A 27,354-nucleotide genomic window follows, 5' to 3' on the forward strand; every position below is an offset into this window, starting at 1 on the left:
GCATCTCCCAACCTATTCCTGAGTTGTATGTCACCAGGAAGTCAGAGGGGGACAGATCCTGCCCCTCAGTTTTCACCTCTCTCCCAGTGTCCTGTATCACTTCCTTGCTCTTTTTCTGCCTTTGGGGATCCTTGGGTTTCCTCATGGTGTTGAATGCTGACATTAACCACTGTTCATCATGGAAAAGCCTTGGTCCCTCTCCTGCCTGAACATTCCCTCGCTGAGAAAGACTCTCACACTTTCTTCCTGACAGCAAAATGCCCAAAACATCAGTGGGATGCAAGACTTCAGTTTTTGGAGAATGAAACTAAATTCTCACAGAATAGAGCACTGACACTGACCTGTCCCAAAGGTCTTGAGCCCTCCTTCCCTGAGGTCAAATGTACAAAGGAAATTCAGAGAGTGATTTCTGGAAAACCAGTCCATGTGGATGCCTGGTGGGGCAGGAACAGCACAGGTGCCTGGACACGCATTGAGAGGGATGTCCTGTGTATGGGTAAGTGAGGCTACAGCAGCTCTCCCATGTCTCCCCTCTACCCTCACCCTCCTTGGGTCTCTGTGCAAACTGCTGAAGAGGACAGCCCAGCCAGGAGACAACAGACCAGGCAAAACCACCTGGGCAAGCTGAAATCTCCTGCAGTGGTTCCTAAGTAGTCCAACTCTCGGGCTCCCAGCCAGGTGTTCAGGCCATGGGCAGGATCCAAGGCTGCCACCCAGATGCCCATGGAAGTTCCATTATCTTTGCTGTGTCTCCAGGTGCCACCCTGGAATCACAGATCTGCTTGTTCCGCTGCTGGCTTATGGATAAGGGACCTGGGGGACATTTTCTGCACCTGCAGGAACTGCAGCAGATGGGAATGAAGGAAGCACAGATGATGCAGGGCTGGCTCAGCCCTTGGCACTGGGACAGAAAGCTGTATGGGATGGACCTGGGAAAGGAGCAATGCTGTCCATCAGGGAATGGAGATGCAGAGCTGTCCCTGGCAGAGACAGACCTGTGCTCAGTGGGGGCATGGCAGTACATGGCAGTGCTCTGGAGAGATGCACAGGGAGACGTAAGATGGGAATCTCCCTGCTTTGGGCTGTGGGAGGTGAATAGAAGTGTCCACAGTGAGAAGTGGTTGGTTAGAGGTAGATTCATTGATGAGTGATCCTTCACACTTTACAAGCACAAGGAAAGCCCTTTACCAACAAGGTTTGCCCTCAGGTCCCATCCCAGCAGACAGATGTGTCACTTTCCTTCTCCCTTCATTGCTTGGATGGGTTGCTGGGGATTTCTCTCCCACCACTCAGCCATACCCCATTTCATCACCTCCACCCCAAATAACACCCACTTTCACCTCTGACAGGAAAGTGTCAAAGGCCCCTGTGGAACTCCACCCTCCATCTGGTACCAGACCAGGAGAACTATGAGACAGATAAGAAAGTGAAGCTGAGCTGCCCTGAAGGTTTCCAGCCACCCTTCACTGAAATCCAATGTCAGACTCAATCCCAGTATGATTCTGGGAAACTGCAGCACAAAGAATGTTGGTATGGAAGAAACTCCAGTGGTGCCTGGATCCCCATTCAGTCCAGTCTGGAGTGCATTGGTAAGGGAGGGATCAGGAGCAGGATAATAATTTGCAGGGGAATATCCCAAGAACATCTTTGATGGGGGACAGCATGGGAAGGTCAGGATTTTTCCTTGGGCCCACCACTGTGAGGGTGGAGGCTGTGGAAGCAGCTCGGGCTTCCAGACCAGGAGGAAATGTCTCCTGTTGTGCTTTCCAATGGCACCAGAGGATGACTGCACCACACAGCTCAGAGGGTTTCTGGAAGGCAGGTTCCTTTTGCTACTCCCTGGGAGCTATGATGTAGCTCAGCTGGGGACACACCTTCCTGTTCTTCCCTCTGTTCTCCCCAAAATGTCCTGATGTCTGATTGAACAGGAGCAGTTGTGTCACTGGAGAAATTCACCAATGGTTCACATTCCATTTCCTAGTGCACCATGACCCCAGACTCCTCCTGCTCCCCTTTGAGAGAGCTGCAGTGACCACCTTCACACTCTCCCTTTCCTTCCCATTGGGCTGGGTGATGAGCAAAGTTGTCTGACTGCAGCATCCTTGCATGTCTGGGGTGGAATGGGAATAAAGTGACCTTTTGGCAATCTTTCCTTCACAGAAGTGCTCCAGGTTGACCCTGAGACCTTTGAGATTTCCAGCACCAGCATCAAACTGAAATGGACCTGCAGGTTCCCTGATGCCTGCCAGGGCATGAGGGCCATGTGCCGGCTGGCAGAGCCTTCCTCCCCTCCCTGTGAGGCTGAGGAGGTGAATGGAGAGCAGATGTTACATGGCCAGGAGGGAACATTCACCTGCTCCCCTTTGCAGCCCTTCACTGAGTACAGTGTCACCATCGACCTGCCCTCCAGCTCAGTCATATACAAAAAGTATGAAAGGACAAAAGAAGTAGGTGTGTGTCTACCTCCGTGAAATACAAAAGTGCCTTTAACCCGTCAGCTCAGCCAGAGTATCTCTGCTCCATTCAGGGATGTGCCTGGGATCAGAGCTGCTTGGGTCCTGTGGAGCTCTGGGGAAGGGGCTGTGCGAGAGCCCTGAGCAGGGCACGCCCCATTCTCATTGTCCCACTCCACACCACGCTGTCGTGCTTCCCATTGCTGCAGCACACGCAGCCTTTTCAAGGGACAAACCCTTCGTAGGGAGTCCCTTTGCAGCCTGTCCCTTGGCCAGGAGCTGCTGCACCCTCCTCTGGCCTCAGCCCCTGCTCATGGCCCTATGTGTGACCCCATTGTCTGTGCTTGCAGTGCCAGACAAACCGGAGCAGCTGTGGCTGGATCCTGACAGGGGATCTCTCAGGTGGAGTTCGCTGCCCTCCTGCAATGGGGAGATCATTGGATACCAGGTACCAAGGGACCAGGGCAGACCCTCACCTCCCAGCCTGGAGCTCTGTGCAGGCACATTGGGAAAGGGACAGCTGGGATGAGCCACAGTTCCCAGCCAGTAAATACGTGGCTTTGATGAGCACAAGCATTTTCTGCGTCATTCTCAACATTCTTCATGCTGTGGAGATGACCAGAGAGGTGTGAGTGCTCTGTGTTCTCTGGGCTTAATCCCTAGGTCTTCTTTGCTTTGGATTTGGCAGTCTTTTGGGGTTGGTGTGCAACACATGGTGACGTGTCTTCTGGGGCGGCATCCCAGGGTTTCCTGTGCTTCTTGCATACTTGTTCTGGTTCCTGCCACAGAAAAAGCTTGTGGCTTGAGTAGTTCTCTGAAAGTCCCTCCTGGAAGCTCCTTCTCCAGAGAGCTACATTGTTCTGTTGAGTTTTCCTTGATGCCTGGCTACAAGCATCTCCTCTGTCTCTGAATTTGGGACACGTTCCACAGCAAAACTCTGCTCTCTAGCAGTGGGAGGGGGGATGTCACATTGTTCTCAGAATGCTCTAGGTACTCTCTGAGGACAGAGGTCTCCATGGTATGACAGGGACCTTGCAAGCTGTTTCTTAGCTCAGTCCTGGAAAAACTGTCACACAAGCTCTTGACAGCACTGTGAGCCTGTTCAGCTGGTTTCCTGCTCCCAGAAACCAGTGTTCTTAAAAAGAATCCTTTTGCTCCACTTTCAGTTGTCTTCACTTTTGCATAAGCCCAGAATATATTTCTGTAAAGACAGCAAGTGAGAATGGCCAGGACTCTCATAACAAATCCAGATGATGCATGGGCAAATGCGAACCCTTTATCTCCATTGCTCATGGAAACTTCAGCCTTTCTCCTTTTCTCTTAGGAAAAGCTTTCAGAGTCCAGCTTTACACAAGAGAAACGAGAAGCTTTTCTCTGGTGGAGTATGTCACCACGGTGCCTCCGGTGTTGCAATACACCTGGGGTGACCTCCTTCTCGGGCTCAGTAAATATATCTACAGGCCTTCAAAGAAGCAGCCTCCCTCTTCTCTTCTCAGAGGCTCAGCCCTTTGCTCACAGAGGTTGCTGCTCCCACATCCTCAGTGTTGGTTCCAAATTCCTCCTGTCCTCTTCTCTGTTTTGAGCTCCCCGCTTGGGGCTCCTGCCCGTTCCTGTCCGGAGCCTTCCCCAGGCACAGCGGGCAGGCACAGGGAAGGGCAGGCTGGCAGGGACGTTGCCAGCTGCGGGCACCTTCCCAGCGGGCAGCCGGGAGCTGCTGCGTTCCAGCTGTGTCTCCTGTCCGCAGCTGAGCATCACAGCCAGGAATGCAGGGGACAGCAGCGTGCTGGAGACGGAGCGGCTGCGGCTCAATGGCTCCGTCACCGAGCTCCGGCTGCCGGGACACAGCCCCGGCAGCAGCTACGCCGTGACGATCCGGGGAGTGACGGCTGCTGGAGCCGGGGCTGCGTTGATGAGGGAGTTTCACGGCAACAGCAGCTCCGGTGAGCTTTGCCGTGTGGCCGGGCCAGGAGCCTGGGCACGGACGAGCCGTTCTCGGCAGCCTGCTCTGCCCGAGGCTGCCCCGCTGCTCGCCCAGCCTGCCGATGCTCATTCCCCGGCTGTTCCCCTGCAGACAGCCCGCGCCCCCAGGCCATCAGCTGCCGCAGCGCCCGCGACATCGCCCCATCGCAAGGCACGGCCGTGCTTCCCCTGCGCCCCATCGCCCGTGGCTCTGAGGCCGCCAGGTGAGCGCAGCCCCGCGGCTCCGCAGCCCCGCGGCTCCGCAGCCCCGCGGCTCCGCAGCCCCGCCCTGGCTCTCCCCCGCCGGCGCTGGCCGGCACTGCCTCCCTTCCGTGGCCCCCGGGCCCGCGTCCCACCGCCTCTGGGCCCTGCAGGGAGCACCAGCTGATCGTGGCCGCGACGCACGACGGCTCGCTGATCGAGAGCATCTGCTCGGGGCAGCCACGGCTCTCCAACGCCAGCGTCTACCTGGCCGCTCTTCTCAACCTCACCGCCCCCACGGACTTCGTGCTGGGCGACGGGAGCCGCGGCCAGGGCCAGCACAACGCTGCCCTCCGCCCGGGCCGGGACTACACGGCCCTTCTGCGCCTCGGCCGCCTCGGCCCGCAGGTACCAGCGCGGGGCTCCTGCTCTCTGGGGATGCTGCCGGCCGGGGCTGCGCCCCTCGCTGCCTCTGCGTTGGCTGGGAGGCCACTCTCCTGTCCCGTGCCTCGGCACCATGGTGTCCCTGGGCTCCTGGGCCACAGCCGGGTCACTCGGTGGCCCTGGGTGGGGCCCTTGCCTCCCTCCAGCTGGGCTAGTGCTGCAGGAGTGGGCTGAGCTCTACCTCCTGTCTCCTCCAACAGGCAGAGAAGTTCACCTGTGTCTGCTACAGCTTCTCTGTTGGTAAGTGTCTCCTTGCTCTTGGCGCCCAAGCTTCTCTCCTGCCTGTTCCCTTTTGCCAGGCTGGCAGCTTCCTTGGAAATGAGCTGACCCAGGGCACATCTATTGGGGTATTGCTGTACTTTCGTCCTTACAGAAATTGTCTCTATCCTGAGGCCATCTATGTTTAATGGGCTGCAGTCATCCTCAGGACTCATGGATATGTGGGTCCCAGTGACCACTGAACTTTGCACATCATCCCTGCCATCACCTCATATTTAGTCCTAGTGCCAGTAGTCCCAGTGCCAGTAGTCCCATGGTGTATGTACAACCCCTAAATGCAGATACCTCATGTCCAGACCCCTGGGGCCTTCAAGGATACCTGTTCCCCAGCAGAGGGTATCACACCACAGAAATGCCTGCTTCTTTTGCTCTAGCTTAGCTTTTCTTTAATGAAAAGCCTGGGGTGGAAGACAAGAGAAGTTGCTTTTCTCTCCATGTCCCTGTGGGATGTCCCAATGCTTGGTTCAGGCTGTGCAGGAGCCTGAACCTGGGCTGTGCTTCTTGCAGGGCAGGAGCCATCATCTCTGCTGGACAGCAAGCCGGTGGTTATGGCAATAGCACTGACTGCTGCATTCGTGACACTGGGGATTTTGCTGCTTTTTGTGATCTTCAGGTCAGTATGTGCCTCACCTCTCCTGCCCCCTGTAAGGCATTCAGCAGCTTGCAGTGGCCTGGAGTGTCCAAGTGGAGCCTGAGATGAGGCAGGGTGGTTAGATGAGCAACAGCTACTCCTCTGAATCTCTCTTCTGCTGGTCTGTGCACCTTACTTGTTGTTTTGCAGGCTAAAGCACAACTGTTCAAAAGGCTTGGAGAACAACAGCACTATACCCCTGAGAGGATGTCAGAAAGGTGACGTATGAGCAAGGGCCCTGTGGTTCCATAAGTTCCCTGCAGGAACAAAGTGATCAGAGCTGGCTGGCACAGGGAAAGGCACTCCTCCCAGAAGAAGGGACCTCTTTGGGAAGGGACAATCTAAGGTTTGGAGAAGTTCTGGCCACTGCAATGCCATCTCAGCTCCAGCTGCAGAGGTCCAGGACTGGCCAGTTTAGCACCAGTTGGATGCTGAAGTCCTGTCCTTGTGGTGTCTGCAGATGTACGCAAGCCAAATACAGCGATCCCAGTGGAGGAACTGCTGGAGGCTCTGAAGATGTTTAAGAGGGAAGAAATCGAGGCAGAGCAGACAGATGATGAATCAGTCAACAGGCATGGTGCTGGGCTTCTTAGAGAATATCAGGTCTGGTTTAGCTTTGCTTTCCCACCTGGCTGCACTGCCCACTCCTCAGCTCTTCCCTGATGTGTGATGCAGTTGGCCTCGGCCAGCCCCACAATACATCCCAGTGCTGAGTAGGCTTGTTTTCTTCCTTTGCAGCAATTGTCCTCCACTTTGTTGCACCCCTGCAATGCTGGCAAGGAGCTCTGTAATCAAAACAAGAACCGCTACAAGAGCATCATCCCATGTAAGCAGAGCTCTCCAGAGATTGGCTCAGGCTCTTGGAGCTGGCTGGGCTAGCACAGGATGCTGGGCTGGTGTAGGTTCCCCTCCAGCACTTCAGAAATACTGAGCTGCTCCTCTCATCCTCCTTAGCCACTGAAACCCAGAGGCATTTCTGGCCCCACTCTCTTATATCCTATTGGAGCATCCTTGTTCCACTCTTCCAATCCTCCTGCAAACTTAATCAAACATCATATTTCTGTTCCTGATGCTAGTCATCGCTGAACATTGCCAGGTCCTATCTAGAGGCAGGTATTTGTGGGAAAGTGGAAGGAGTGACCCAATTTCTTTCAAACTTTAAAGCTCCTCTGGGCCACACATGGTGTGTACATTTGGTCATTTCAAATTCTTCCTTAAAACTCCATTGTGTTTCCTGCTGTGCCATGTCACCCTTTGTCTCTTCATCTGTTCTTTAACCCTGAACATGTCCTGAGGCCTGGGGTGCTGCTGAGGAGACAACAGACAATCACAGACATTAATTAATTACTCCTTCCCCCTTAATTAGTCCCTTTGTTGCTGCCCTAAAGCATCAGTCCATATCCCTTCTCTTTCAGATGATCACTGCCGTGTGGTGCTGCAGCCCTCTGACACTGGGAATGGCTACATCAATGCCAGCTACGTGGATGTAGGTAGTGAGGAATTGTTACCTTGGGACGGATAGGAAAGGTGCCTGGCTGTGCTGGGTGAGGACAGCCCTGCTCACAGAGGGGGCCCTGAGGTCTGGCACTTTTTGCCCTTAAGCTGGCAGATTTTGGGATGTCATTTCCCCTGAATCCTCTCGGAACTGCCTGGAGCAGTCTGGGTTTGTGTGCAGTTCTCATCTCTAACAAAAGGGACCCATGTGAGGGGGCAGGAACTGAGATGTAGCCCCTGAGTACCCACTGTCACTGCTGGTCAGGAGAGGTGCTGTGGGACACACTGTGCTGAGAGCTCTGGGCTTTGGTACCTGAGGGATGGATCCTTTATTTCATTCCCTGTTAAACATCTAACTCATGTGATCAGAACTGTTTGAATCTCCCCCCTGCAGACCTACCGAAGTCCACACTTCTTCATTGCAGCTCAAGGTAGGTGCTCCCAAACCTCCTGCTCAGGAGATGCCATTCACTGCCCTGAGCAATCTGGGAAATGGGGAACTGGGATAGCAGCCAGGGAGTTGTGGATGGCTCACTCCAAGTCCCTGTATCTCCAGGGTCTCTATCATGAACAGTTGTTACAGGTGCTACAGGGCATGGAAGGTCTCAATGGTAGCTTGGCAGCAGCTGGAGCTGGTGTCTGTACTGCCCAGTATGAAGACATGGTCCTCCTACTCACAAGCCTAGTTTGTTCCATTTGGCAGCTGGTATGACAGGGACAATCCTACAAATACCTGGCATGTCTGCTCCCAGTGCACTCAGATGCAGTAGTGCAAAGCCTGGATGGATTTGTCTGGTCAGTGCAGCATGCAATGAGGAGGTCTTGCCTTCCCACAGAGCTGCAGAAATGCTCTTTGGAAAATAGGGCCCCAAATGTGGGAGCAGCTGATACTCATCTCAAAGGTCTGCATGCTAGAGCCCCTGAAGCAGCAGTGAATCCCTGACATGGGCTCATCTTCTCTCCCTTCTCCTTGTTGTAATTTCTAACATGATGATGAAGTTGATGTGGCTAGCATTCCCATCAGTTGCTATGTTCCCTGGCTGTGCCTCTGTATCTAGGCAGAGGAAAGACTGGGAATGTCCAAACTGTGCCTGAGAATATGTCCCCATGGCTTGGACACTGACACAGGGCTCTCCTCTTCCTTTTCAAGGCCCCTTGACTGGGACAGTGGTGGATTTCTGGCACATGGTCTGGCAGGAGAAGACCTCAGTCATTGTGATGCTGACAGGCTTAGTGGAACAGAACAAGGTAGAGAAAACCTCTCAGCCCATGCTCAGCTTGGGCATTACCAGAACCCAGGCTTCCTCACATTCTGTGCTCCCACTGCAGCTGTCAGTGGGGACAGGGAGCAGCTCTGCACCCCTGCAATGCTCTCCTTGTGAGTTTTTCTTGTGCCCAGAGGTCTCACTACTGTTGACAGATCAAGTGTGAGCAGTATTGGCCAGAGCAAGAGCAGGTCTATGGTGACTTCACCGTGACACTCAACAACACCTGGACCACCACAGGCCTTGTAAAACGCATCTTCTGCCTGCAGAAGGTAAGCCTGGCATGGGGCCGAGGTGGGAATGCAGGATGTATTTGGGTTCCAGCAGCTGGTGGGAGCCTTCAGACATGGACCCAGTGAGGAGCCTGGATTCCAGCACAAAAAGGAGGGGTGTTAGCATGCTGCTATAAAAGGAATCCATTCCAAGGCATCAGTCCCAGGTTTCTGTGGCAGGCAAAGGTAGTCAGTCAGCTCCAGTGGTCACCCCAGATGAGTCTGAGGACTGATGTTGCACATGGGAATATTGTAGATTATTGAGGGCTTGGGTGAGGTGATTACAAGGGGTATAAAAGCAGATAATGGGTATAGAATGGAATCTCTGCACATCCAGGATGATGTGACAGGTGCCTGCCTGTCACCTGAATCAATCTGCAGAAGGTCCACACTGAAGCTCCTTGGTCACTTACAGCATTAAACCTGGGCAAGGTAGTTGATGGTTTAAGATAACCTACATAAGGTCATTTCCCAAGATGTGTGTTCCTGATAAAGTTACACCTCAGATAAAGGGCAGAAGGAGTTTGCAAGGAGGGAAAACAGGTACAATATAAAGAAATTACAGTTATGCATATTCCTGTCCTTTCTTGTCTTGCCCAGAGCAATATGTAGCTGAAACATAAAGCTCAAAGAGCACCTGATGGCAAGATGTAGCATTAGTTCATGCCAAGTGAATGTGATGTTTAGAGAAAATCACAATGAGCTGGTAACAAGTGACTAAATTCACATTAGTGTAGTAATAGCCTTAGGGTATATCTTTTCTGGGCCAGGCAGGGATTCGGTGACTGTGGAAATACCCTAAGCTGTGAGTTTTATCATTTTCCTCTGGGGCACAAGGCTTTTCCTGCTTTGCGTTCACTGTTCATGGTGAAGCAGAGGACAAAATTAATTATGTGGCTGTGTGACTGATGAATCTGCCCTTTACTGTTAGAGGGGTTGTAGTGGAGCAGTCCTTATGGTGTGGTGCTGGAGGGAGCACTCTATGCTGGTGCCCTTCTCAAATGGCTTTTTCCACTGCTGCCTCCTTGTTGGCATGCAATCCCTTCACACAGGTTTCTTGGTCGCTTCCAGCTCCCTGTTGCCAGCCATGTCTCCCTTTTTGCAGGCAGGCTGTGCTCTCCCGAGAGCAGTGGAGCAGTTTCACTACCTGCTGTGGCCGGACCATGGGGTGCCCAGAAACCCATCGCAGCTGCTGTGCTTGGTGGAGGTGGTGAACAAGAGGGTGTTGGAAGCACCTGCTGGACCTGTGTTGGTGCACTGCAGGTGCCAGGCTGGGGGTGTTTGGGTGGTGGGGTGCAGCCAGCAGGGCAGCACTAACATGCAGTTTTCTGTGTCCTCAGTGCAGGGATCGGGCGCACAGGTACCTTCATCGCCCTGGACTTCCTCTTGAAGATGGGGAAGGCTGAGGGGAAGGTGGATGTCTTTCACTGTGTGCAACAGCTGCGGGAGCAGCGGGTCAGCATGGTGCAGACCAAGGTGAGGAGAGGTATTTTCTCCCTCCACACCTCGGGCTGCAGATCCAATTTCCACCTGTGGGAGTCGACACAGGCAGGTGGCCAGAACAACCACAAAACCATGGCTGAAATGCCAAGAGTAAATTTATTGCAGTACCTCACTAGCTGGTGGATGCCAGCAGGTAACACATAAGTGGGAACATCAGCACCATCAGGCTCAGTCCCTCCTGGAGGACAGTGGGGCTGCTCTTCTCACCCATTTAACAAAGGCCTGTGCACGTGTAGTGTACCAGTTGGGCTGTGATCCCCTCCGTGTTTTTGTGATCTCTGGTCTTTGATCTGTCCCAAAACAGGGAGCTCAGCCGTGTTCATAACAATGGGTTCCAGGTCTCTGTAAACACCTACGTTCCCTCTACACAGGTTCTACTCCCCAAAGCAGACAGAGGATAAACTGTTGACTGTTTATACACAATACATAGGATTTCTCACACTGTCGTTTTCCAGACCTTGGTGCTCCCAACTGTAAGGCCACTTAAGAGAATCCGCCCTGCTCCTTCTGAATGACAAGCCATTCTTCTGCTTTTAACCCTTTGCTGTCAACACCACCCTTCCCAGGGATGTGGCATGCAAAACCACATTAACTATGCTGTTCCTGATCTAGCCACAGGGACTAGGGGCATCAGGTGATGGAGACTGAAGGATCTTTTTCAATGCTGTGTCCAAACCTAGCTGGAATCTGCATTTCCCTGAGAGTCTCTGAGGTATCAGCAGCATTTGTATGTATGGGTCATCCTGACACAGAAGGGCTGTCTTGTAGGCAAGGATAATGAAAAAGAGGCCACCTGTCCCTCTGGCTTTCAGGATGTCTGCCCCACCTCCTGGACAGCAGTGTCCTGGTCTAGGGACCATGTCCCCATGATCTGCTTAGTGCTGGGCTCCTTCAGAGAAAACTCAGTTGGGCTGGACCAACCATCCACAGGTTTTCTGGGCTGCCTTCCCCAGAGCAGAGGTCTGCTCTGAGAGTGAATATTAAACCTCACCAAGATGATTTTGTCTGAGTTTCTGGAGCTGCTGGCTGTGTCCCAAAGCAGGGCTACCTGCAATGAGAAGTGTCTGGCCTCAGGGATCCTCAGCAGGAAGGTGAAGGATGAACCTGGCTCACTTCTGGCACAGTTTGCAGACAGCTGGTGATCTGGAGTTCCAGGGTTCCTCCTGGACTGGCTCCAGACTGTGCAACTGATCCATGTCCTCACGCAGGAGCAGTACAGCTTCCTGTACGAGGCACTTCTCGAAGGCTTGCTCTGCGGCAACACCGGGATCCCAGTAGAGAGCATCACCACCCTCGTCCACTCCCTTCGAGAAGATGAGACCTCAGGCCACAACAGTGTCCTAGAGAAGGAGTTCAAGGTACCACCAGGAGACAATACACTGGCACTGTGAGGGCTCATCTGTGGTGCCAGCCCCCTCCCTGCTCCCCTCCCCAACAGTGGGATGGAGATGGGGGATCATTTATCTGCAGTGGCCCAAGGTGAGTTGCTGATAGGCAGGACTTGGGTGAATCATCTCTACAGGCCGTGCAGAGATTTTCTGAGTTGTTCCAGCTCCTGCCATGCAGAGAAGCAGAGAAACCCAGAAACCAGCCCAAGAACCGCAAGCCAGGGATCTTGCCAGGTAACACTGGGAGGGCTGGGCAGCCTCTTGCTCTAAAAGTGGCACATGACACTGACAGGTTGGGCTCAGGGTCCAGTCATTGTTTTCTTCTTAGTAGATAATAAATACAGAATAGGCTGATTCCCTCTGAGCCTGTTGGACGTACATGAGGTACACCTGGGATAAATATGTCCCTGGTCTAAATTTTCCCAGTGAAGAAGCTCGAATGAGGCACATCAGGGAGCAATGAGGAGGGTGGATCAGCTGTGCCTCCAGCTTTAGGGATTTGAGCATCCCTTAATCAGGATGCCCTGAGCTGTCACAGCCATGGGTGTGGTGGTGCCTGTCCATTCAATCCTTTCCAACCCATGCTGCAGGGAGCTATGTTGACTGTGCCTGTTGCAGGGAAAGGCCCCTGCCTCTCTGTAGGGAGGGAACGACCCATTATTCCCCCTCTCTGCGCCTTGCCTCTGCAGCGGATTCCTGCCGGCCCATCCTGATGTCCTCGGTGAATGCAGACGGCTCGCCAGCTTACATCAACGCCGTGTTTGCCAGCGTAAGGCTCCGGCGAGAGTGGGAGCTGCTCGGGGCAGCGGGGACTCTCCTGCGCAGCCCCGATCAAGGCCAGGCTAGCGCATCCCGCTCGGGCAGAGTTGTCCCAGCCCTCGGGCTCCTGCACGGTGACTGCTGGCCCTGCTGCCAGGAGATGGCCCCCGCGGTCGCGATCGGCGGAGCCCTGCAGCGCAGCAGCGTGTGCCAGCCACAGCCTGCTGGGAGCTGAGCCCGGCTGTGATGAGCTGAGAGGGCAGCGGCCCGCAAACATGACCTGCTCTGGGCAGGGCTGGGGTGGCCTGTGTCTTCTCCATCTCAGCAAGGCGGGAGGGAGCCGTTCCCGCTGTGGGAAGGGCTCTCGGGGATTGTGGGACTGTCCCCACATGTCGTCGTGTCTTTTGCAGACGTACAGCGAGGAGGAGAGAATCATCATCACTCAGCTGCCTTTCCCCACCACGCTGGTGGATTTCTGGGCTCTGGTCTGGGATTACACTTGCACATCGGTAGTTGTGCTCAATCAACTCCAGGAGCTGGACAAGGTCAGCAGCCCAAGCACAGCTCTCCCCTCTCCTGGTTCCCTGTGAGGCCAAGCAGTGTGATTTCTGCCTTTGTCCCTGCATGGATCTTACCATGAGAGCCCTACTTGCACCAGAACCTACTGCAAGCTTGTGGGGCTCCACTTAGGAGAGCCCTGAGGACAGTGCCAGCACCACAGCTCCACAGCAGTGGGCTGTCCTCGGTCTCACTGCAAATGAGCATCCCTCAGGTCTGGTTGAACCCTACCCAGGTGTCCTCTCTGATAGAGTGTTATTTTCTGGCTGCAGCACTGGGTTTGGTTGGTGCCCAGAAAGTGTCTGGCAGAGACATGTGCATGCAGCTTATGGGTGAGGGGCTGGTGTGAGCCCACCTATGTGAGGAGCCAAGCTCTGCCCTGCATGCAGGTGGGGACCATATGTGATCATGCACCTCTCACCCTCCCCCAGACATATGTGCAGTTCTGGCCCATCCAGGGCGAAGATGACTATGGCCGTTTCCATATCCAGCTGATCTCAGAGGAGCCTGGGGCTGGCTTCACAACCTGGACACTTGTCCTCAGCAACAGGCAGCAGGTGGGCCCTTTGCTAAGAGATGGAAAACTCCTTTAAGAAGAATTTTTGCAAGAGCTGGGAGGAGCAGATGTCAATAGGATTCAATTTGGGGTCAAAGTCACAGCTGTAGATGGGAGAGGGATCTGGTGGGGTCCTGGCAGGGCATAGCCAGAGCAGAGTCTTTTGCCTTGGCAGAGAGGTTAAACCCAAGAAAGTGAGGCTGCAAGCAGAGGTACAGCTCAGAGGTGTTTTTGTGTGCCTTTCCAATTGGAGGACAGCAGCTGTGGATGGAGTTTGTGCATCTCAGTGGTTCACGGAGGGGAAACTTGCAGGCAGCTGGACACAGGATTGGTGTCAGTTTGAGCTGCACCTGGTGCTCACCTCTTCGCTTATGCTCTGCTGCTCTCAGAGCACCTGATGGAGAAGAGCAAATTCTGGAGTGGCATGTCCCACTGTGGAGCTGCTCTCTTGATCCAGTGTGCATGGCTGAGCCAGGACTGGCAAGCACTGTCTCTCCCCTTCCCTCCATGAAGCCAATAGGTCTCTGCTCTGCTCAGCCCACTGTCTTCCCCACTAGCCCAAGAAATCTGCAATGGAAATCCAGTTACACCAACTGACAGACTGGCCCATGCAGCAACACCTTCCCCCACATCCTGGCACCATCATCAGCCTGCTAGGGAAGGTGGAGACACACCATCGGCAGAGCCAAGGTGGACATATCCTTGTCACCTGCTGGTGAGTGATGTCTCCTGGAGGACCAGCCATGGCACAGAGCTGGCCATAGCTCAAGCTGTGTCGGTTGGTGGCAGTTCCATCTCGGGTGGATGTATGGATATGAATTCAGCTATGTTAAGGGAGGGAGGCTCCCCTGTGGAGACTGGTTGGGCGTGGCATCTGTGGCCAAGATCATCCTGAGAGTGTGGGGGTCTAGGGGAACACCTCTGAGGCTCAGCCCTGCCACCTGCCATCGCAGAGCAAATGAAGCTCCCTTTGCCCTCCTCCACAGGGATGGAGCCAGCCGGAGTGGGATCTTCTGTGCTGCTAGTTTCTTGTGTGAGCAGATCCAAAGCGAGGGCATGGTGGATGTATCCCAGGCTGTGAGGATGCTGAAGAGGAGGCGGAGACAGTTCATTAAAAATGTGGTAGGTGCTAACTTCAAACCCAGCTGGGATGGCAACACCAAAACAAGAGCCATATCTTGAATTGCCTCAGTAGCTGCCCAAGCCCCCCTCAGATCATTCTGAGCCCAGATCATCCTGCTCAAATTATCCCGAGGCCGGGTGCTGATGAGGTCTTTGAAAACTCCATTTTCTGCTCCTGGGACATACCCACTCCCTCAGTGGCAGGTTCTGCAGAACTGAACAGGCACCAAAGCATCCTGCATGATGAGTGGCCCCTTTCTGGTCCACCTGCCTGCTCAACACTTTGTGTCGTGGAGGTTGGCTCTCCTGCCAAAACCAGCTGGTTACAGTGCTGGTGCAGCCCATCCTTCCAGCTCCTGGAACACATGCCTGGATTCCTCAGCAGGGGAAGGTGGACTCCAGCTGGGAGGAGGAGGGTGGACTGTGCCTGTGTCTGCCATGCTCTCTGTCAGGAAGCTGTTGGAGACCAATGATGACATGCCACTGCAGGTGTTGGTCTACCAGTCTCATGTGCATCCTTTTATCCACAGGAACAGTATGGGCTGTGCTATGAACTAGCCCTCAGTTATCTGAATTCATTTGAAACCTATGGGAATTTCAAGTAGGGGCATGACCATGGCCTATCTCTGGATGAGACTTTGACTCCCTGGACAGCCCTTCATCAGTAACAGTGGAAGCAAGAGGGGGAAAAAGGGATGTGCATGACTCCAAGATACTTCACTCACCTGGAAAATCACCCCAAGGGTCCTTTGTGATTGGAGAACACAGGCTAGACTGTCTTCAAATTTTGGCCAGGTGGTGTAATGGAACCTGACCTTCTGCCCAGCATTTTGTGAAGGAACTTACCTGAATCACACCCTGAGTATGTAGACCAGAGCAGAAGCACCAGGACTTCACCTGTCCTCCCTTGCCAAGCATGAACAGAACAGCTGTCCCATCCAGCTGCCCTTGTCCCCTCAGGAAGCCCAGAGAAAGTGGGATAGCACCAACACCCACATTATGTTTGGTCAGAGAAGTCTCAAACTGTTGTAAGATCCATGGTGCTCAGGAGCACAGGATATCTGTCCTACTTTGGGAGAAGCATGAAGCCCAAAGTCAACAAGAGCCAAGAGTAGGACAACCCATGGTCCTGCAGAGCTAAACTGGTCCTTCAAACACACACAATCTCTTCCTGGGGCTGCATCTTCCTGGTGCTGCTCCAAGCGCCACAGCCCTACCAGCTCCATAGAGGCTCTCTGATCAGCCTGTGGCTTCAACATGGCAATCCTGGGTTACAGCGGCTCAACATGACTATCCTGGATGTGGTTCAAGCAGCATCACAGAAACAGGTTCTGTCTTTGCTGCACAAAGGCAGGAGTGACCCCATGGCTTTCTATCCTGTGTCTCACCAATAAAGGCCATGGTGGTGGTGACCATTGATCTTTGCATTTCTTCCAGGTTTGACCTGCCACAGGGGCAACAAGGGAGCTGAAAGCACAGAGATTCCACAGCATGGGCACAGTATACACTCTTGGCCAAAATGTGTGTGGAGGGCCATCACCTTTGATGGATTCCCACCACACATCTGTTCCAAAGTCACATTAGAGCTGTCCAGCTCAGCTCAGTACGTCAGAAAAGCTGTCAGACACCTCTAGGGCAATACAGGATCACAGCAGCCCTGCTCATGACTCCCTCTCAACAAGGCACTGTCAGCTCCCTACAGGGAAATATGACCCCAGAGGGGCAATGAGGGGACCAGGCAGAAGCTGTGTAGGACAGCTTCAATCCATAAGCCTTTATTCATTGTTGACAGAACAGGCAGAGTCACAAAGAAGCCCAGCCAGGCCAAGCAAAGCCCTGGGTTTGGCTGAATATCAGCAGAGGGGGCAGAAGGGGTGGAAACCCAGAGGACAGCAGGAGAATGCATCAACCTGAGCCTGTGTGAGTCTGGGACTGGGAAATCCAGCATACAAGTCCTGCCTCCAGGAAAGCAAAATTGAAAGCAAAGCCTGAGAAAAGGATTACAGAATGCACGATTCAAAGGCCTTGCAAAAGCAGTAAGCAAAACCTGGGAGGTGAAGAAGCTGAGGAATGAAAACCTCAGCCCTCCTGGGCCTTCTGTTTTCCTCTTGCCCTGCTGAATTAGATGAATTTCATGGGACCCCCATGCTGGTCACAGTCACAGGAGAGCCAGGGGACATGTCAGCCATCAGCACTGGGCTGGAGTCATCCTTCCCATTTTTTTCATGTCCTCACTGCTCTGGATGTCTCTCCATGGTCCTGGCTGGGGCTGAAGTGACTGATCTCCAGCCTAGCCACCTTTATCTGGGGAGAAAAAGGGCACCCAAGTGTCAGAGACAGGTTGGAGCACAAGGCAGTGCCTCCCACAGCCCAACCCTTTCATCCCAGCTGTGCCCAACTGCGGTGTTACATTTTAGTTAAATGGTATCTCTGTCTCACCCTTTGAAAATGTATGGTTTATTCCAAACCTGTAATCCTCCCCTGAAGTATCCTGTGTCTGTAATCCCATTGGCCCAGATCTTATTCCGTGCCCACTTTGAATCTTCCTGTTCAGTGTGCCGGTGTGACCAGGCTCTCTCTCTTACCCCGCTCTCTTGGCCGATGCTCTCTCAGCCCCTCTCTCCCCCTCCCTTCCCCCTTCCCTCCCTCAGAAACCATGCTTCTTCCCAGGGGTAGGACCCCCAATAAACCCTCATCTAATGAGCACCCTCAGAAGTTGTGTGGAGTCTCCTTGCCTGCCTGCTGCTACCAGCGAACTCACAGCTTGGGGGGCCCCCAAATACACCGCAACACCCAACCACAGGGCCCTGGAGGCGCCTGTCAGTGCTGAAGTGACCTGAGACCCCTCCTTGCAAATCCCTGGGAGGGATGGCACAGACATGGGTCACTCAAAGACCTGAGCCTTCAGGATGCCCATCTTTGCTCACCCTGTCCCTGCTCCAGGCAGGGAGCACTGCCTGGGACCAGGCTCTGCCTCCATGTGGGGCTCAGTGGGCAGAACCATCCTGACCATCCCCAGCTAAGGCAAATCAGGAGACATGGCAGTGCAGAGTACAAACTGCTGCTTCTCCTGAAACTCAGGTTCTCCTGGGAGATTGCTGCTCTCATCCCACCTTCCCCATAGCCTGATGGTCCCTTCTGTGATGGTTGTCTACAGAATTGCATTTTCCTACCTTTTTAATTATCCTCCTTAGTTTTGTTGGGCAAGTACTTCCTTTTCCTGGAAAGGCAAAGGAGAGTCCTGGGTAAGAAACTGGCATTGTGTATGTACCTGCTGAACCTGTCCCTTCCTACTCACCTGGAGAGCACAAGCCACAGGATGACTGCAGCCACAAGGAGGACAGCCAACAGCACAACCAGTCCAATCACAACCCCATGCCACTGGCCTGCAGTCTGTTCTGCAACTAACACAGAAGCAGGAGTGAGTGCCACAGACTGGCCTCCTACTAGCAGTGGCCCCAAGAATGGCAAAGGGTATGCAAATGTGTACGCTTGTGTCCTGGCTGAGGTTTCTACAGCAAGAGAGGATCACCCTCTGTGTGGGGATTTTGTTCTGTTCCATGTGAGACCCAAAAGCTCTTGTTGGGAGAGAAGCTTGGGCGCCAAGAGCAAGGAGACACTTACCAACAGAGAAGCTGTAGCAGACACAGGTGAACTTCTCTGCCTGTTGGAAGAGACAGGAGGGAGAGCTCAGCCCACTCCTGCAGCACTAGCCCAGCTGGAGGGAGGCAAGGGCCCCACCCAGGGCCACCGAGTGACCCGGCTGTGGCCCAGGAGCCCAGGGACACCATGGTGCCGAGGCACGGGACAGGAGAGTGGCCTCCCAGCCAGCGCAGAGGCAGCGAGGGGCGCAGCCCCGGCCGGCAGCATCCCCAGAGAGCAGGAGCCCCGCGCTGGTACCTGCGGGCCGAGGCGGCCGAGGCGCAGAAGGGCCGTGTAGTCCCGGCCCGGGCGGAGGGCAGCGTTGTGCTGGCCCTGGCCGCGGCTCCCGTCGCCCAGCACGAAGTCCGTGGGGGCGGTGAGGTTGAGAAGAGCGGCCAGGTAGACGCTGGCGTTGGAGAGCCGTGGCTGCCCCGAGCAGATACTCTCGATCAGCGAGCCGTCGTGCGTCGCGGCCACGATCAGCTGGTGCTCCCTGCAGGGCCCAGAGGCGGTGGGACGCGGGCCCGGGGGCCACGGAAGGGAGGCAGTGCCGGCCAGCGCCGGCGGGGGAGAGCCAGGGCGGGGCTGCGGAGCCGCGGGGCTGCGGAGCCGCGGGGCTGCGGAGCCGCGGGGCTGCGCTCACCTGGCGGCCTCAGAGCCACGGGCGATGGGGCGCAGGGGAAGCACGGCCGTGCCTTGCGATGGGGCGATGTCGCGGGCGCTGCGGCAGCTGATGGCCTGGGGGCGCGGGCTGTCTGCAGGGGAACAGCCGGGGAATGAGCATCGGCAGGCTGGGCGAGCAGCGGGGCAGCCTCGGGCAGCGCAGGCTGCCGAGAACGGCTCGTCCGTGCCCAGGCTCCTGGCCCGGCCACACGGCAAAGCTCACCGGAGCTGCTGTTGCCGTGAAACTCCCTCATCAACGCAGCCCCGGCTCCAGCAGCCGTCACTCCCCGGATCGTCACGGCGTAGCTGCTGCCGGGGCTGTGTCCCGGCAGCCGGAGCTCGGTGACGGAGCCATTGAGCCGCAGCCGCTCCGTCTCCAGCACGCTGCTGTCCCCTGCATTCCTGGCTGTGATGCTCAGCTGCGGACAGGAGACACAGCTGGAACGCAGCAGCTCCCGGCTGCCCGCTGGGAAGGTGCCCGCAGCTGGCAACGTCCCTGCCAGCCTGCCCTTCCCTGTGCCTGCCCGCTGTGCCTGGGGAAGGCTCCGGACAGGAACGGGCAGGAGCCCCAAGCGGGGAGCTCAAAACAGAGAAGAGGACAGGAGGAATTTGGAACCAACACTGAGGATGTGGGAGCAGCAACCTCTGTGAGCAAAGGGCTGAGCCTCTGACAAGGGAAGAGGGAGGCTGCTTCTTTGAAGGCCTGTAGATATATTTACTGAGCCCGAGAAGGAGGTCACCCCAGGTGTATTGCAACACCGGAGGCACCGTGGTGACATACTCCACCAGAGAAAAGCTTCTCGTTTCTCTTGTGTAAAGCTGGACTCTGAAAGCTTTTCCTAAGAGAAAAGGAGAAAGGCTGAAGTTTCCATGAGCAATGGAGATGAAGAGTTTGCATTTGCCCATGCATCATCTGGATTTGTCATGAGAGTCCTGGCCATTCTCACTTGCTGTCTTTACAGAAATATATTCTGGGCTTATGCAAAAGTGAAGACAACTGAAAGTGGAACAAAAGGATTCTTTTTAAGAACACTGGTTTCTGGGAGCAGGAAACCAGCTGAACAGGCTCACAGTGCTGTCAAGAGCTTGTGTGACAGTTTTTCCAGGACCGAGATAAGAAACAGCTTGCAAGGTCCCTGTCATACCATGGAGACCTCTGTCCTCAGAGAGTACCTAGAGCATTCTGAGAACAATGTGACATCCCCCCTCCCACTGCTAGAGAGCAGAGTTTTGCTGTGGAACGTGTCCCAAATCCAGAGACAGAGGAGATGCTTGTAGCCAGGCATTGAGGAAAACTCAACAGAACAATGTAGCTCTCTGGAGAAGGAGCTTTCAGGAGGGACTTTCAGAGAACTACTCAAGCCACAAGCTTTTTCTGTAGCAGGAACCAGAACAAGTATGCAAGAAGCACAGGAAACCCTGGGATGCCGCCCCAGAAGACACGTCACCATGTGTTGCACACCAACCCCAAAAGACTGCCAAATCCAAAGCAAAGACCTAGGGATTAAGCCCAGAGAACACAGAGCACTCACACCTCTCTGGTCATCTCCACAGCATGAAGAATGTTGAGAATGATGCAGAAAATGCTTGTGCTCATCAAAGCCACGTATTTACTGGCTGGGAACTGTGGCTCATCCCAGCTGTCCCTTTCCCAATGTGCCTGCACAGAGCTCCAGGCTGGGAGGTGAGGGTCTGCCCTGGTCCCTTGGTACCTGGTATCCAATGATCTCCCCATTGCAGGAGGGCAGCGAACTCCACCTGAGAGATCCCCTGTCAGGATCCAGCCACAGCTGCTCCGGTTTGTCCGGCACTGCAAGCACAGACAATGGGGTCACACATAGGGCCATGAGCAGGGGCTGAGGCCAGAGGAGGGTGCAGCAGCTCCTGGCCAAGGGACAGGCTGCAAAGGGACTCCCTACGAAGGGTTTGTCCCCTGCAAAGGCTGCGTGTGCTGCAGCAATGGGAAGCACGACAGCGTGGTGTGGAGTGGGACAATGAGAATGGGGTGTGCCCTGCTCAGGGCTCTCGCACAGCCCCTTCCCCAGAGCTCCACAGGACCCAAGCAGCTCTGATCCCAGGCACATCCCTGAATGGAGCAGAGATACTCTGGCTGAGCTGATGGGTGAGGGGCACATCTATGCACCCTGTGAAACAGCTCTGAATTGTTCCTTCTGTGCACATACCTGTTTCCTCTGTGGTGAACAACCATGAGAAAAGGGTTGTGTTGGGGAGCAGGTCGATGGTGACACTGTACTCAGTGAAGGGCTGCAAAGGGGAGCAGGTGAATGTTCCCTCCTGGCCATGTAACATCTGCTCTCCATTCACCTCCTCAGCCTCACAGGGAGGGGAGGAAGGCTCTGCCAGCCGGCACATGGCCCTCATGCCCTGGCAGGCATCAGGGAACCTGCAGGTCCATTTCAGTTTGATGCTGGTGCTGGAAATCTCAAAGGTCTCAGGGTCAACCTGGAGCACTTCTGTGAAGGAAAGATTGCCAAAAGGTCACTTTATTCCCATTCCACCCCAGACATGCAAGGATGCTGCAGTCAGACAACTTTGCTCATCACCCAGCCCAATGGGAAGGAAAGGGAGAGTGTGAAGGTGGTCACTGCAGCTCTCTCAAAGGGGAGCAGGAGGAGTTGAATAGGAATGAATGTGAATGAAGAAGTGGACTATTATTGCTCAAGAAATTTTCCCCTTTGATTCAAAACTGAGATGTATGTGTGTCCCAGAATCTCTGCAATCCATCAGTTACAGCTCTGTTCTTCTGTGGAGGGAACTTGAATGTCCTAAGCTGTGAGAAGAGAGTTCTAAGCCTGCACCCACCCTGATGTGAACTTGGAGGGGCCCAGCTCATATGGAGCAAGCTGTGGTACTCACTGCCACACCATCTGAGAGGACACAGCCAGCAAAGGTCTTTGATCCTGCTCCAAGAGTGGTGCCATGTGCGGGCCACAAGCCTCACCATAAATCCCTCTCCGTTGCTTTTCTCTTTTGTGCATGTGCTCTTGCCTGAAGCCCTTAGGGAGACCCTTATCACCAACAGCCCCAGGGGTGACCTGCTGGCTGGACTTGACACCTGCCATGTCCCTGGGCAGCACAGAGCCCAAAACCTCCTGTGCCCCACACCCTGGTTTCCCTGCTCAAGAAGAGCAGAGCAAGGCAGCCAAGAGGGCTCCTGAGCCTTTCCTTACCACTGCACTCCACTCTGGACTGAATGCGGACCCAGGCACCTCTGGAGTTTCTTACAGTCCAGACCTCTCTGTAGACAGGTTTCCCACCAGTGAAGGACTGGACTTCGCTTGAACATTTAACGCGGGTGAAGGATGGCTGGAAACCTTCAGGGCAGCTCAACATTACTTCTTCATTCTTCTTATAATTCACCTGGTCTGGTGCCAGGTGGAGTCTGGAGTCCCACAAGGGCCTTTGGCACATTTCTGTCAGAGGTGAAAGTGGGTGTTAGATGGGCTGGAGATGATGAGATGATGAAGTGGGTATGGGTGAATGGGGGAGAGCAACCCCTCCATCCAAGGAAGGGAGAGGGAAGGTGACACATCCATCTGCTGGGATGTGACAAGAGGACAAGCATGGTTGGGAAGGGGCTTTCCTGATGCACAGAAATTGTGAAGAGTCACACATCCATGAAGCTGCCCCATTTACACTTGTGTCCATGGGCACCATATTCCCTCCTCCAAAGCCCAGACCAGGGACATTCCCAGAACAATCAGCCCTGCACCTGGGGACTCCCTCCAGCCTCTCATCCAGACCTGTCATCCAACCCAGCTCAGGTGACGCTTGCTGGGTCATGGCACCACCACTCCTGCTGGCATGCAGGGCCCTTCAGCCATGGCTCATGCCTCCCACGCCCCTGTTACACTCCTGTGCTCCTTGTTCTTACTCACCTGGTGCCTTGGCCACTCTCCTCCTGCCCCATACCGCTGGGCAGAGGGACAGGGGCTGAGCAGTGCCTTCTGCATTCACATCTCCTCCTTTACCAATGCCCTTGCCCCTTTCTCCTGACACAATCCTTCCTTCTTCTCATCACCTCCCCACCAAATTCACCATTCTCCAGGCTCAGTAGGCAGTAGCTGAGCAGCTAGTCCCAGCAGTTTGTCCAATGCTGCAGGGGGAGGCTCTGTGGCAATGATTCCTACAGAGAAGGATGCTGCCCCCCGGAAGGAGCCCTTGTCTGTTCAAGCCTCTGCAAGAAGCTTTGTGAGGCCTGAAGGGGTTTAAAATACTATCTGTCTTCTCCCGAAGGGGCACACAAGGGATCTCACAAGGTACAGACCAACTTTGCCACAAGGGGAAATGCTGTGACAAGTCCCTTGTGCTCAGGCTTTGCCGTCAAACAGCCCTGATGGCATAAGACCAGAGATGCCCAGCAGAGCACCACAAACAGCAGCTTTGTCCACTGGCACACGGCCATGTCCCTGCCATGCTCAGGCACCCAGCCACTGATCCTGCCCTGATCCATCTATCTGGCAAAGCAGCAGCAAGCTCCCTCTTGCACTGCCCTCAGCAGGAATAGTGTCCCTTAGGCACACCTGGGGATAGGATGCGTACAGCAAGTGACACCTCCCTGAAGACCCTTCCCCTGATTGACAGTGTGTGAACTGATGCCCAATTCATGTCCACTGTCTCCAGGGAATGACTGGCAAACTGCTTTTCTGTAGGACCTGACCTATCACACACATCCAGCCCGGTTCTGCCTCTCCCACAGAACCCCAGTGTTCACTGCATTGTAACTCCTGTCCCTGGGGGAGACAGAGGCTGCTTCGGCTGACACAGCCCACAGGGGTCCATCTAGGCTCCAGCCCAAGGCTGCAGGCAGTGAAGATGAATAGCCAACATAGGTGAGGAAAGGCAGCAGAAGCTTCTAAGAGGAAGAACCACTTCTTACCTGTTCCCTGGGGCACTATCTGGGTGTTGAAAAGTTCTTCCTGGCCATGTGCTGACAATAGAGATGTAAGGGCCAGGAGAAACCTCAGAGCCGGTGATTGGAGGGCCATCCTAGCATAAAGTCCCCAGGCAGGACTGAAATCTCAGTCACACTTGCTGCCTCTGAGTCCAGGCATCCGTCTCTGACTGCAAGGCTTGCAACCACAGGAAGGAAACAGACACAACTCCTCATGAGATGTAGGAGGCTTCCTCTTTGGGCAGGGAACCTCCCATCACTGTCACCACTTCTGGCTTTTGATATCTTTTTGCCCCAGGAGCACCCAAGCTCTAGGACTCAGCAGAAGGAACCTTGTCACAAGATCCCAGAGTTTCCTCCCAAAACCCTCCTAGTTACTAGGACATTCAAGTGTTACTCCTGTTACTGAGGTAGTATCCAAGTGTTTCCCGACACTGTGTGGGTTTTAGAGTGGTGATGACTCACTTCCCCTCAATGATCACAGGAGATGGAGGACCTTTGAGAATCTACATAAAGACCTGGTCAGAAGCACAGATAGGAGTGGGGACACAAACTGCAAGGAGTACTTCAATGCTTGAAACAGTCTGTAGCCCTTCTAAAAGAAACACTCAACCCACACCCTCTCTCATTCTTCACTGCTTCTCTATCCTCAGCTGCCTCCTCCTCCTGCTCCCCCTCAGCCTGGCAGCACTCTGCTCTGTCCCCAAGTGTGCCCTACAGTACCAGCTGTGTGCTTGAGAAAACACAATACTAAACTATGCCTCTTGCTCATCAGCAGCCACTGCTTTTCTTTTCCTCCAGAACCTCCCATCCACTTTGGATGTCTCAGATTTCAGAAGGCTGGGTGATCAGACATGGGGGGCTGCAGAGGCACAGAGACCATGCTTGTCCCTCAGCTTTCCTGTGGCACATGCACAGGACTGCCTGAGGTAAAGGATGCCCTGCTCATGGCTCCTCTCAACAAGGTGCAGTTAGCTCAGCGTCCACAGGGAACTGCACCTCACAAGGGCAATGAGGTGACTGGACAGGAGCTGGGAGCAGCAGGTAGCCTCATCCAAACCACAAGCCTTTACTGACTGTCTGCACAGAGCAGGTGGAGTCATGAGGCTGACAGCCCAGGATGTGACTGGGGATGGGGGGATGGACTGGGAAGCAGGGTAGCCAAGGAAGTGGCAACCATTCTCCCCTATCCCAAGCCTACTCATTCCCCTTTCTCAACCAGCAGCAGTCACACAGCATTGAATTTCTCTTGTCGTCTCTGCCCAACACCCACAAAGAGTTGCTCCATCAGGCACATATGTCACATCAGCAACAGTTCACAGGAAGGAGGTATTTTGGTCCCAGGGGCCAGTTGCAGGTACTGAGCTGATGGGCAGCCAGCTCATATGAAGAACTGTCAAAACATGCCTTTACCAGCACATGCAAGTCAAGCCAGGCTAAAAAAAAGCTGGAGAAGAGAGATGTCAATTGCTCTATGTTCTGACAGTGTACTCCTCAACAAGGAGAGCCTTCAGGCTGCCCCTCAGCCTCTAGGCTGCACTGGGTATTGGCATGTTTGACAGGGGAGAGAGATAACACTGAAGCTAAAAAACATAACAGTTCTGTGTTCAGGGCTGTAAAAAGCACAACCAGAACCAGCTTGTCACACCCAAGTCCAGGGAGCTCAGGAGAGCCTCTGCGCCCAAGGGCAGGAGAAGAAGATGGAATCATTACAGGCAACACACAGAGCTGGAGGAAAGGGAGGTTGATTGCCCCATTTGCCAGCAGTGCGCCCCTCACCAAGGAGAGCCTTTGGACTCTCAGCATCCAGGCTGCACTGAGCACTGGCACCCCACAGGATGGGGGACAGTGGCTGTTGGAGGGGATGGGACAGCAGCAGCAGCCAAGAGCCAGCAGATCCCAAAGGCTGCAGGACACAGATGTCCCAAGAGGACCAGTGGCAGCTGTACCTCACAAAATGGGAGATGAGCACCAACACCCACAGAAGAGGACACAGACCAGCACAGAGGCCCAGCTGTGCAAGTGGAGATGGCGTTACCTGTAGGATGGGGAGGAGGGAAAACAGCCACCCAAAGCATTGCACTGGGAGCATGCAGCACCTCAGGTGTGCTTCCTTGGAGTTGCCAGCAGATGGAAAAGCCTACTCCAAGCTCCTCCATGAAGATTCATAGAGTCAAGGCTTTCACACACAAAACAAGGAGGACCCATGACAAGGTTGGAGCTTTTGTGGGCCAGGCAGCCCCTGCAAACAAGAACAATTTATTGGTTGTTTCAGACACAGCAGCTGAGTGGCCAGGGCAGCACAGCTAGGCTAAACTCAAGAAGAGGACAGGGTCTAGATTGATACAAGGACACAGGCTGGAAAGAGGAGTTGTGAGCTCATCCAGTCTCAAGGAACATTTGCAGGCACCAAGGTACTGGTGAGATAGCTATGCCAGAATACTGGAGAACTACCAGGACATGCCCTTGCTGGCACAAGCAGGTCATCCCATGCCTTAAGCGGTTCCTGTGCTGTGGCAGAGGATTCTGGAGCTTGATGAAGAAGAAAATTCTGGGGGTAGCAATAACCCATGAGAAAATTCATTGTCATGCTTCTGGTGGTGGAGGACCAAGCCTTGAGAAGGGAAGTGCCATCATCATTGAGCCTCAGATGTCCACTCCTCTTCTTCCTCACTGCTGACTCTCCTGAACAGGCAGCAGCTTAGGAAAGGGCTCTCCAGCCTGGCCATACTTACCTGAGGAGAACAAGAGAATCCAGGGCAGAGGCTACTGCATGCCCTTGGCAACATGATGAGCTCAGACACACCATCAGAGCTGGCAGTCCCCTCTGTGGGCCATGTGAGGTCACAGGCAGGACAACACATTTCCTACCTGCATCCTTCTCAAGAAAAGTCTCAATCTTGCAGTAATTATCCCCATGTAAATTCTCATAGGGCTGAAGGTCTGGGTGGGACAAAAGGAGAGAAACAGCTTGAGGGACCCGGGGGCTGTGGAATGAGCAGGGCAGCCTCCGGCAGGCAGCATCACTGGCGGCTACAGATCATCTTGGGATGCACACCATCAGGATTGGGAAGAGCTGCTGCCTACCCCAGAGCGAGTGAGAAAGAGGAGCATTGCCCAGCCCTCGCTGGCGCCTCAGAGGCACCACAGCCAGGAGCTGCTGGAAGAGGCCACTGAGCAGGGTGTCAGCTGGGAATAGATGTGGGATACTTTGGTCTGACAGGTCAGCCAAAGCCAGCTGGGCTGCCTG

General features: G+C 54.4%; 2 protein-coding genes across 10 annotated transcripts in view; one reads left to right on the forward strand and one right to left on the reverse strand.

Annotated features, from left to right (window-relative positions):
• LOC110484188 (receptor-type tyrosine-protein phosphatase mu) overlaps positions 1-17,599 on the forward strand; it is a 30,480-nt gene extending 12,881 nt beyond the window's left edge. Inside the window, exons 4-31 of one of the 9 annotated variants that reach the window (XR_014951048.1) lie at positions 254-496; positions 1,350-1,589; positions 2,161-2,451; positions 2,804-2,901; positions 3,778-3,996; positions 4,198-4,393; positions 4,525-4,636; positions 4,787-5,021; positions 5,258-5,297; positions 5,844-5,949; positions 6,118-6,185; positions 6,428-6,570; positions 6,706-6,793; positions 7,383-7,453; positions 7,856-7,892; positions 8,612-8,709; positions 8,882-8,998; positions 10,104-10,261; positions 10,339-10,474; positions 11,710-11,859; positions 12,024-12,123; positions 12,579-12,658; positions 13,059-13,193; positions 13,638-13,763; positions 14,320-14,477; positions 14,749-14,884; positions 15,415-16,212; positions 16,322-17,599. Coding sequence is in view for 5 of the 9 variants with exons in the window: in XM_085566079.1 (XP_085422205.1) it covers positions 254-496; positions 1,350-1,589; positions 2,161-2,451; positions 2,804-2,901; positions 3,778-3,996; positions 4,198-4,393; positions 4,525-4,636; positions 4,787-5,021; positions 5,258-5,297; positions 5,844-5,949; positions 6,118-6,185; positions 6,428-6,570; positions 6,706-6,793; positions 7,383-7,453; positions 7,856-7,892; positions 8,612-8,709; positions 8,882-8,998; positions 10,104-10,261; positions 10,339-10,474; positions 11,710-11,859; positions 12,024-12,123; positions 12,579-12,658; positions 13,059-13,193; positions 13,638-13,763; positions 14,320-14,477; positions 14,749-14,884; positions 15,415-15,489 (3,656 nt within the window). In the remaining 4 variants the exon portion in view is untranslated. The other 8 variants (XM_085566081.1, XM_085566079.1, XR_014951049.1 and 5 more) reach the window with 8 other exon arrangements.
• LOC110484190 (uncharacterized) lies at positions 16,631-24,321 on the reverse strand. Its single transcript, XM_085566089.1, has 11 exons — positions 24,090-24,321; positions 22,381-22,623; positions 21,373-21,663; positions 20,902-20,999; positions 19,413-19,608; positions 19,170-19,281; positions 18,785-19,019; positions 18,509-18,548; positions 18,183-18,288; positions 18,058-18,104; positions 16,631-17,188 (listed from the first exon to the last, which is right to left on the reverse strand). Exons 1-10 carry the CDS (start codon positions 24,196-24,198, stop codon positions 18,062-18,064), a joined length of 1,473 nt encoding a protein of 490 aa, XP_085422215.1. The 5' UTR covers positions 24,199-24,321; the 3' UTR covers positions 16,631-17,188; positions 18,058-18,061.
• Positions 24,322-27,354: the final 3,033 nt, after the last annotated feature.

Source organism: Lonchura striata, chromosome Z (genome assembly GCF_050655825.1).
Source record: "Lonchura striata isolate lonStrDom1 chromosome Z, ASM5065582v1, whole genome shotgun sequence".
Taxonomy (NCBI): Eukaryota; Metazoa; Chordata; class Aves; order Passeriformes; family Estrildidae; genus Lonchura; species Lonchura striata.

Excerpts from the sequence above, each read along its gene's own strand:
- LOC110484190 (XM_085566089.1), bottom strand. The coding sequence starts at position 24,198 with ATGGCCCTCCAATCACCGGCTCTGAGGTTTCTCCTGGCCCTTACATCT. Across the intron at positions 21,664-22,380 it reads GTCCAGAGTGGAGTGCAGTG|AAGTGCTCCAGGTTGACCCT; the intron begins GTAAGGAAAGGC and ends TTTCCTTCACAG. Across the intron at positions 21,000-21,372 it reads GTTCACCACAGAGGAAACAG|TGCCGGACAAACCGGAGCAG; the intron begins GTATGTGCACAG and ends CTGTGCTTGCAG.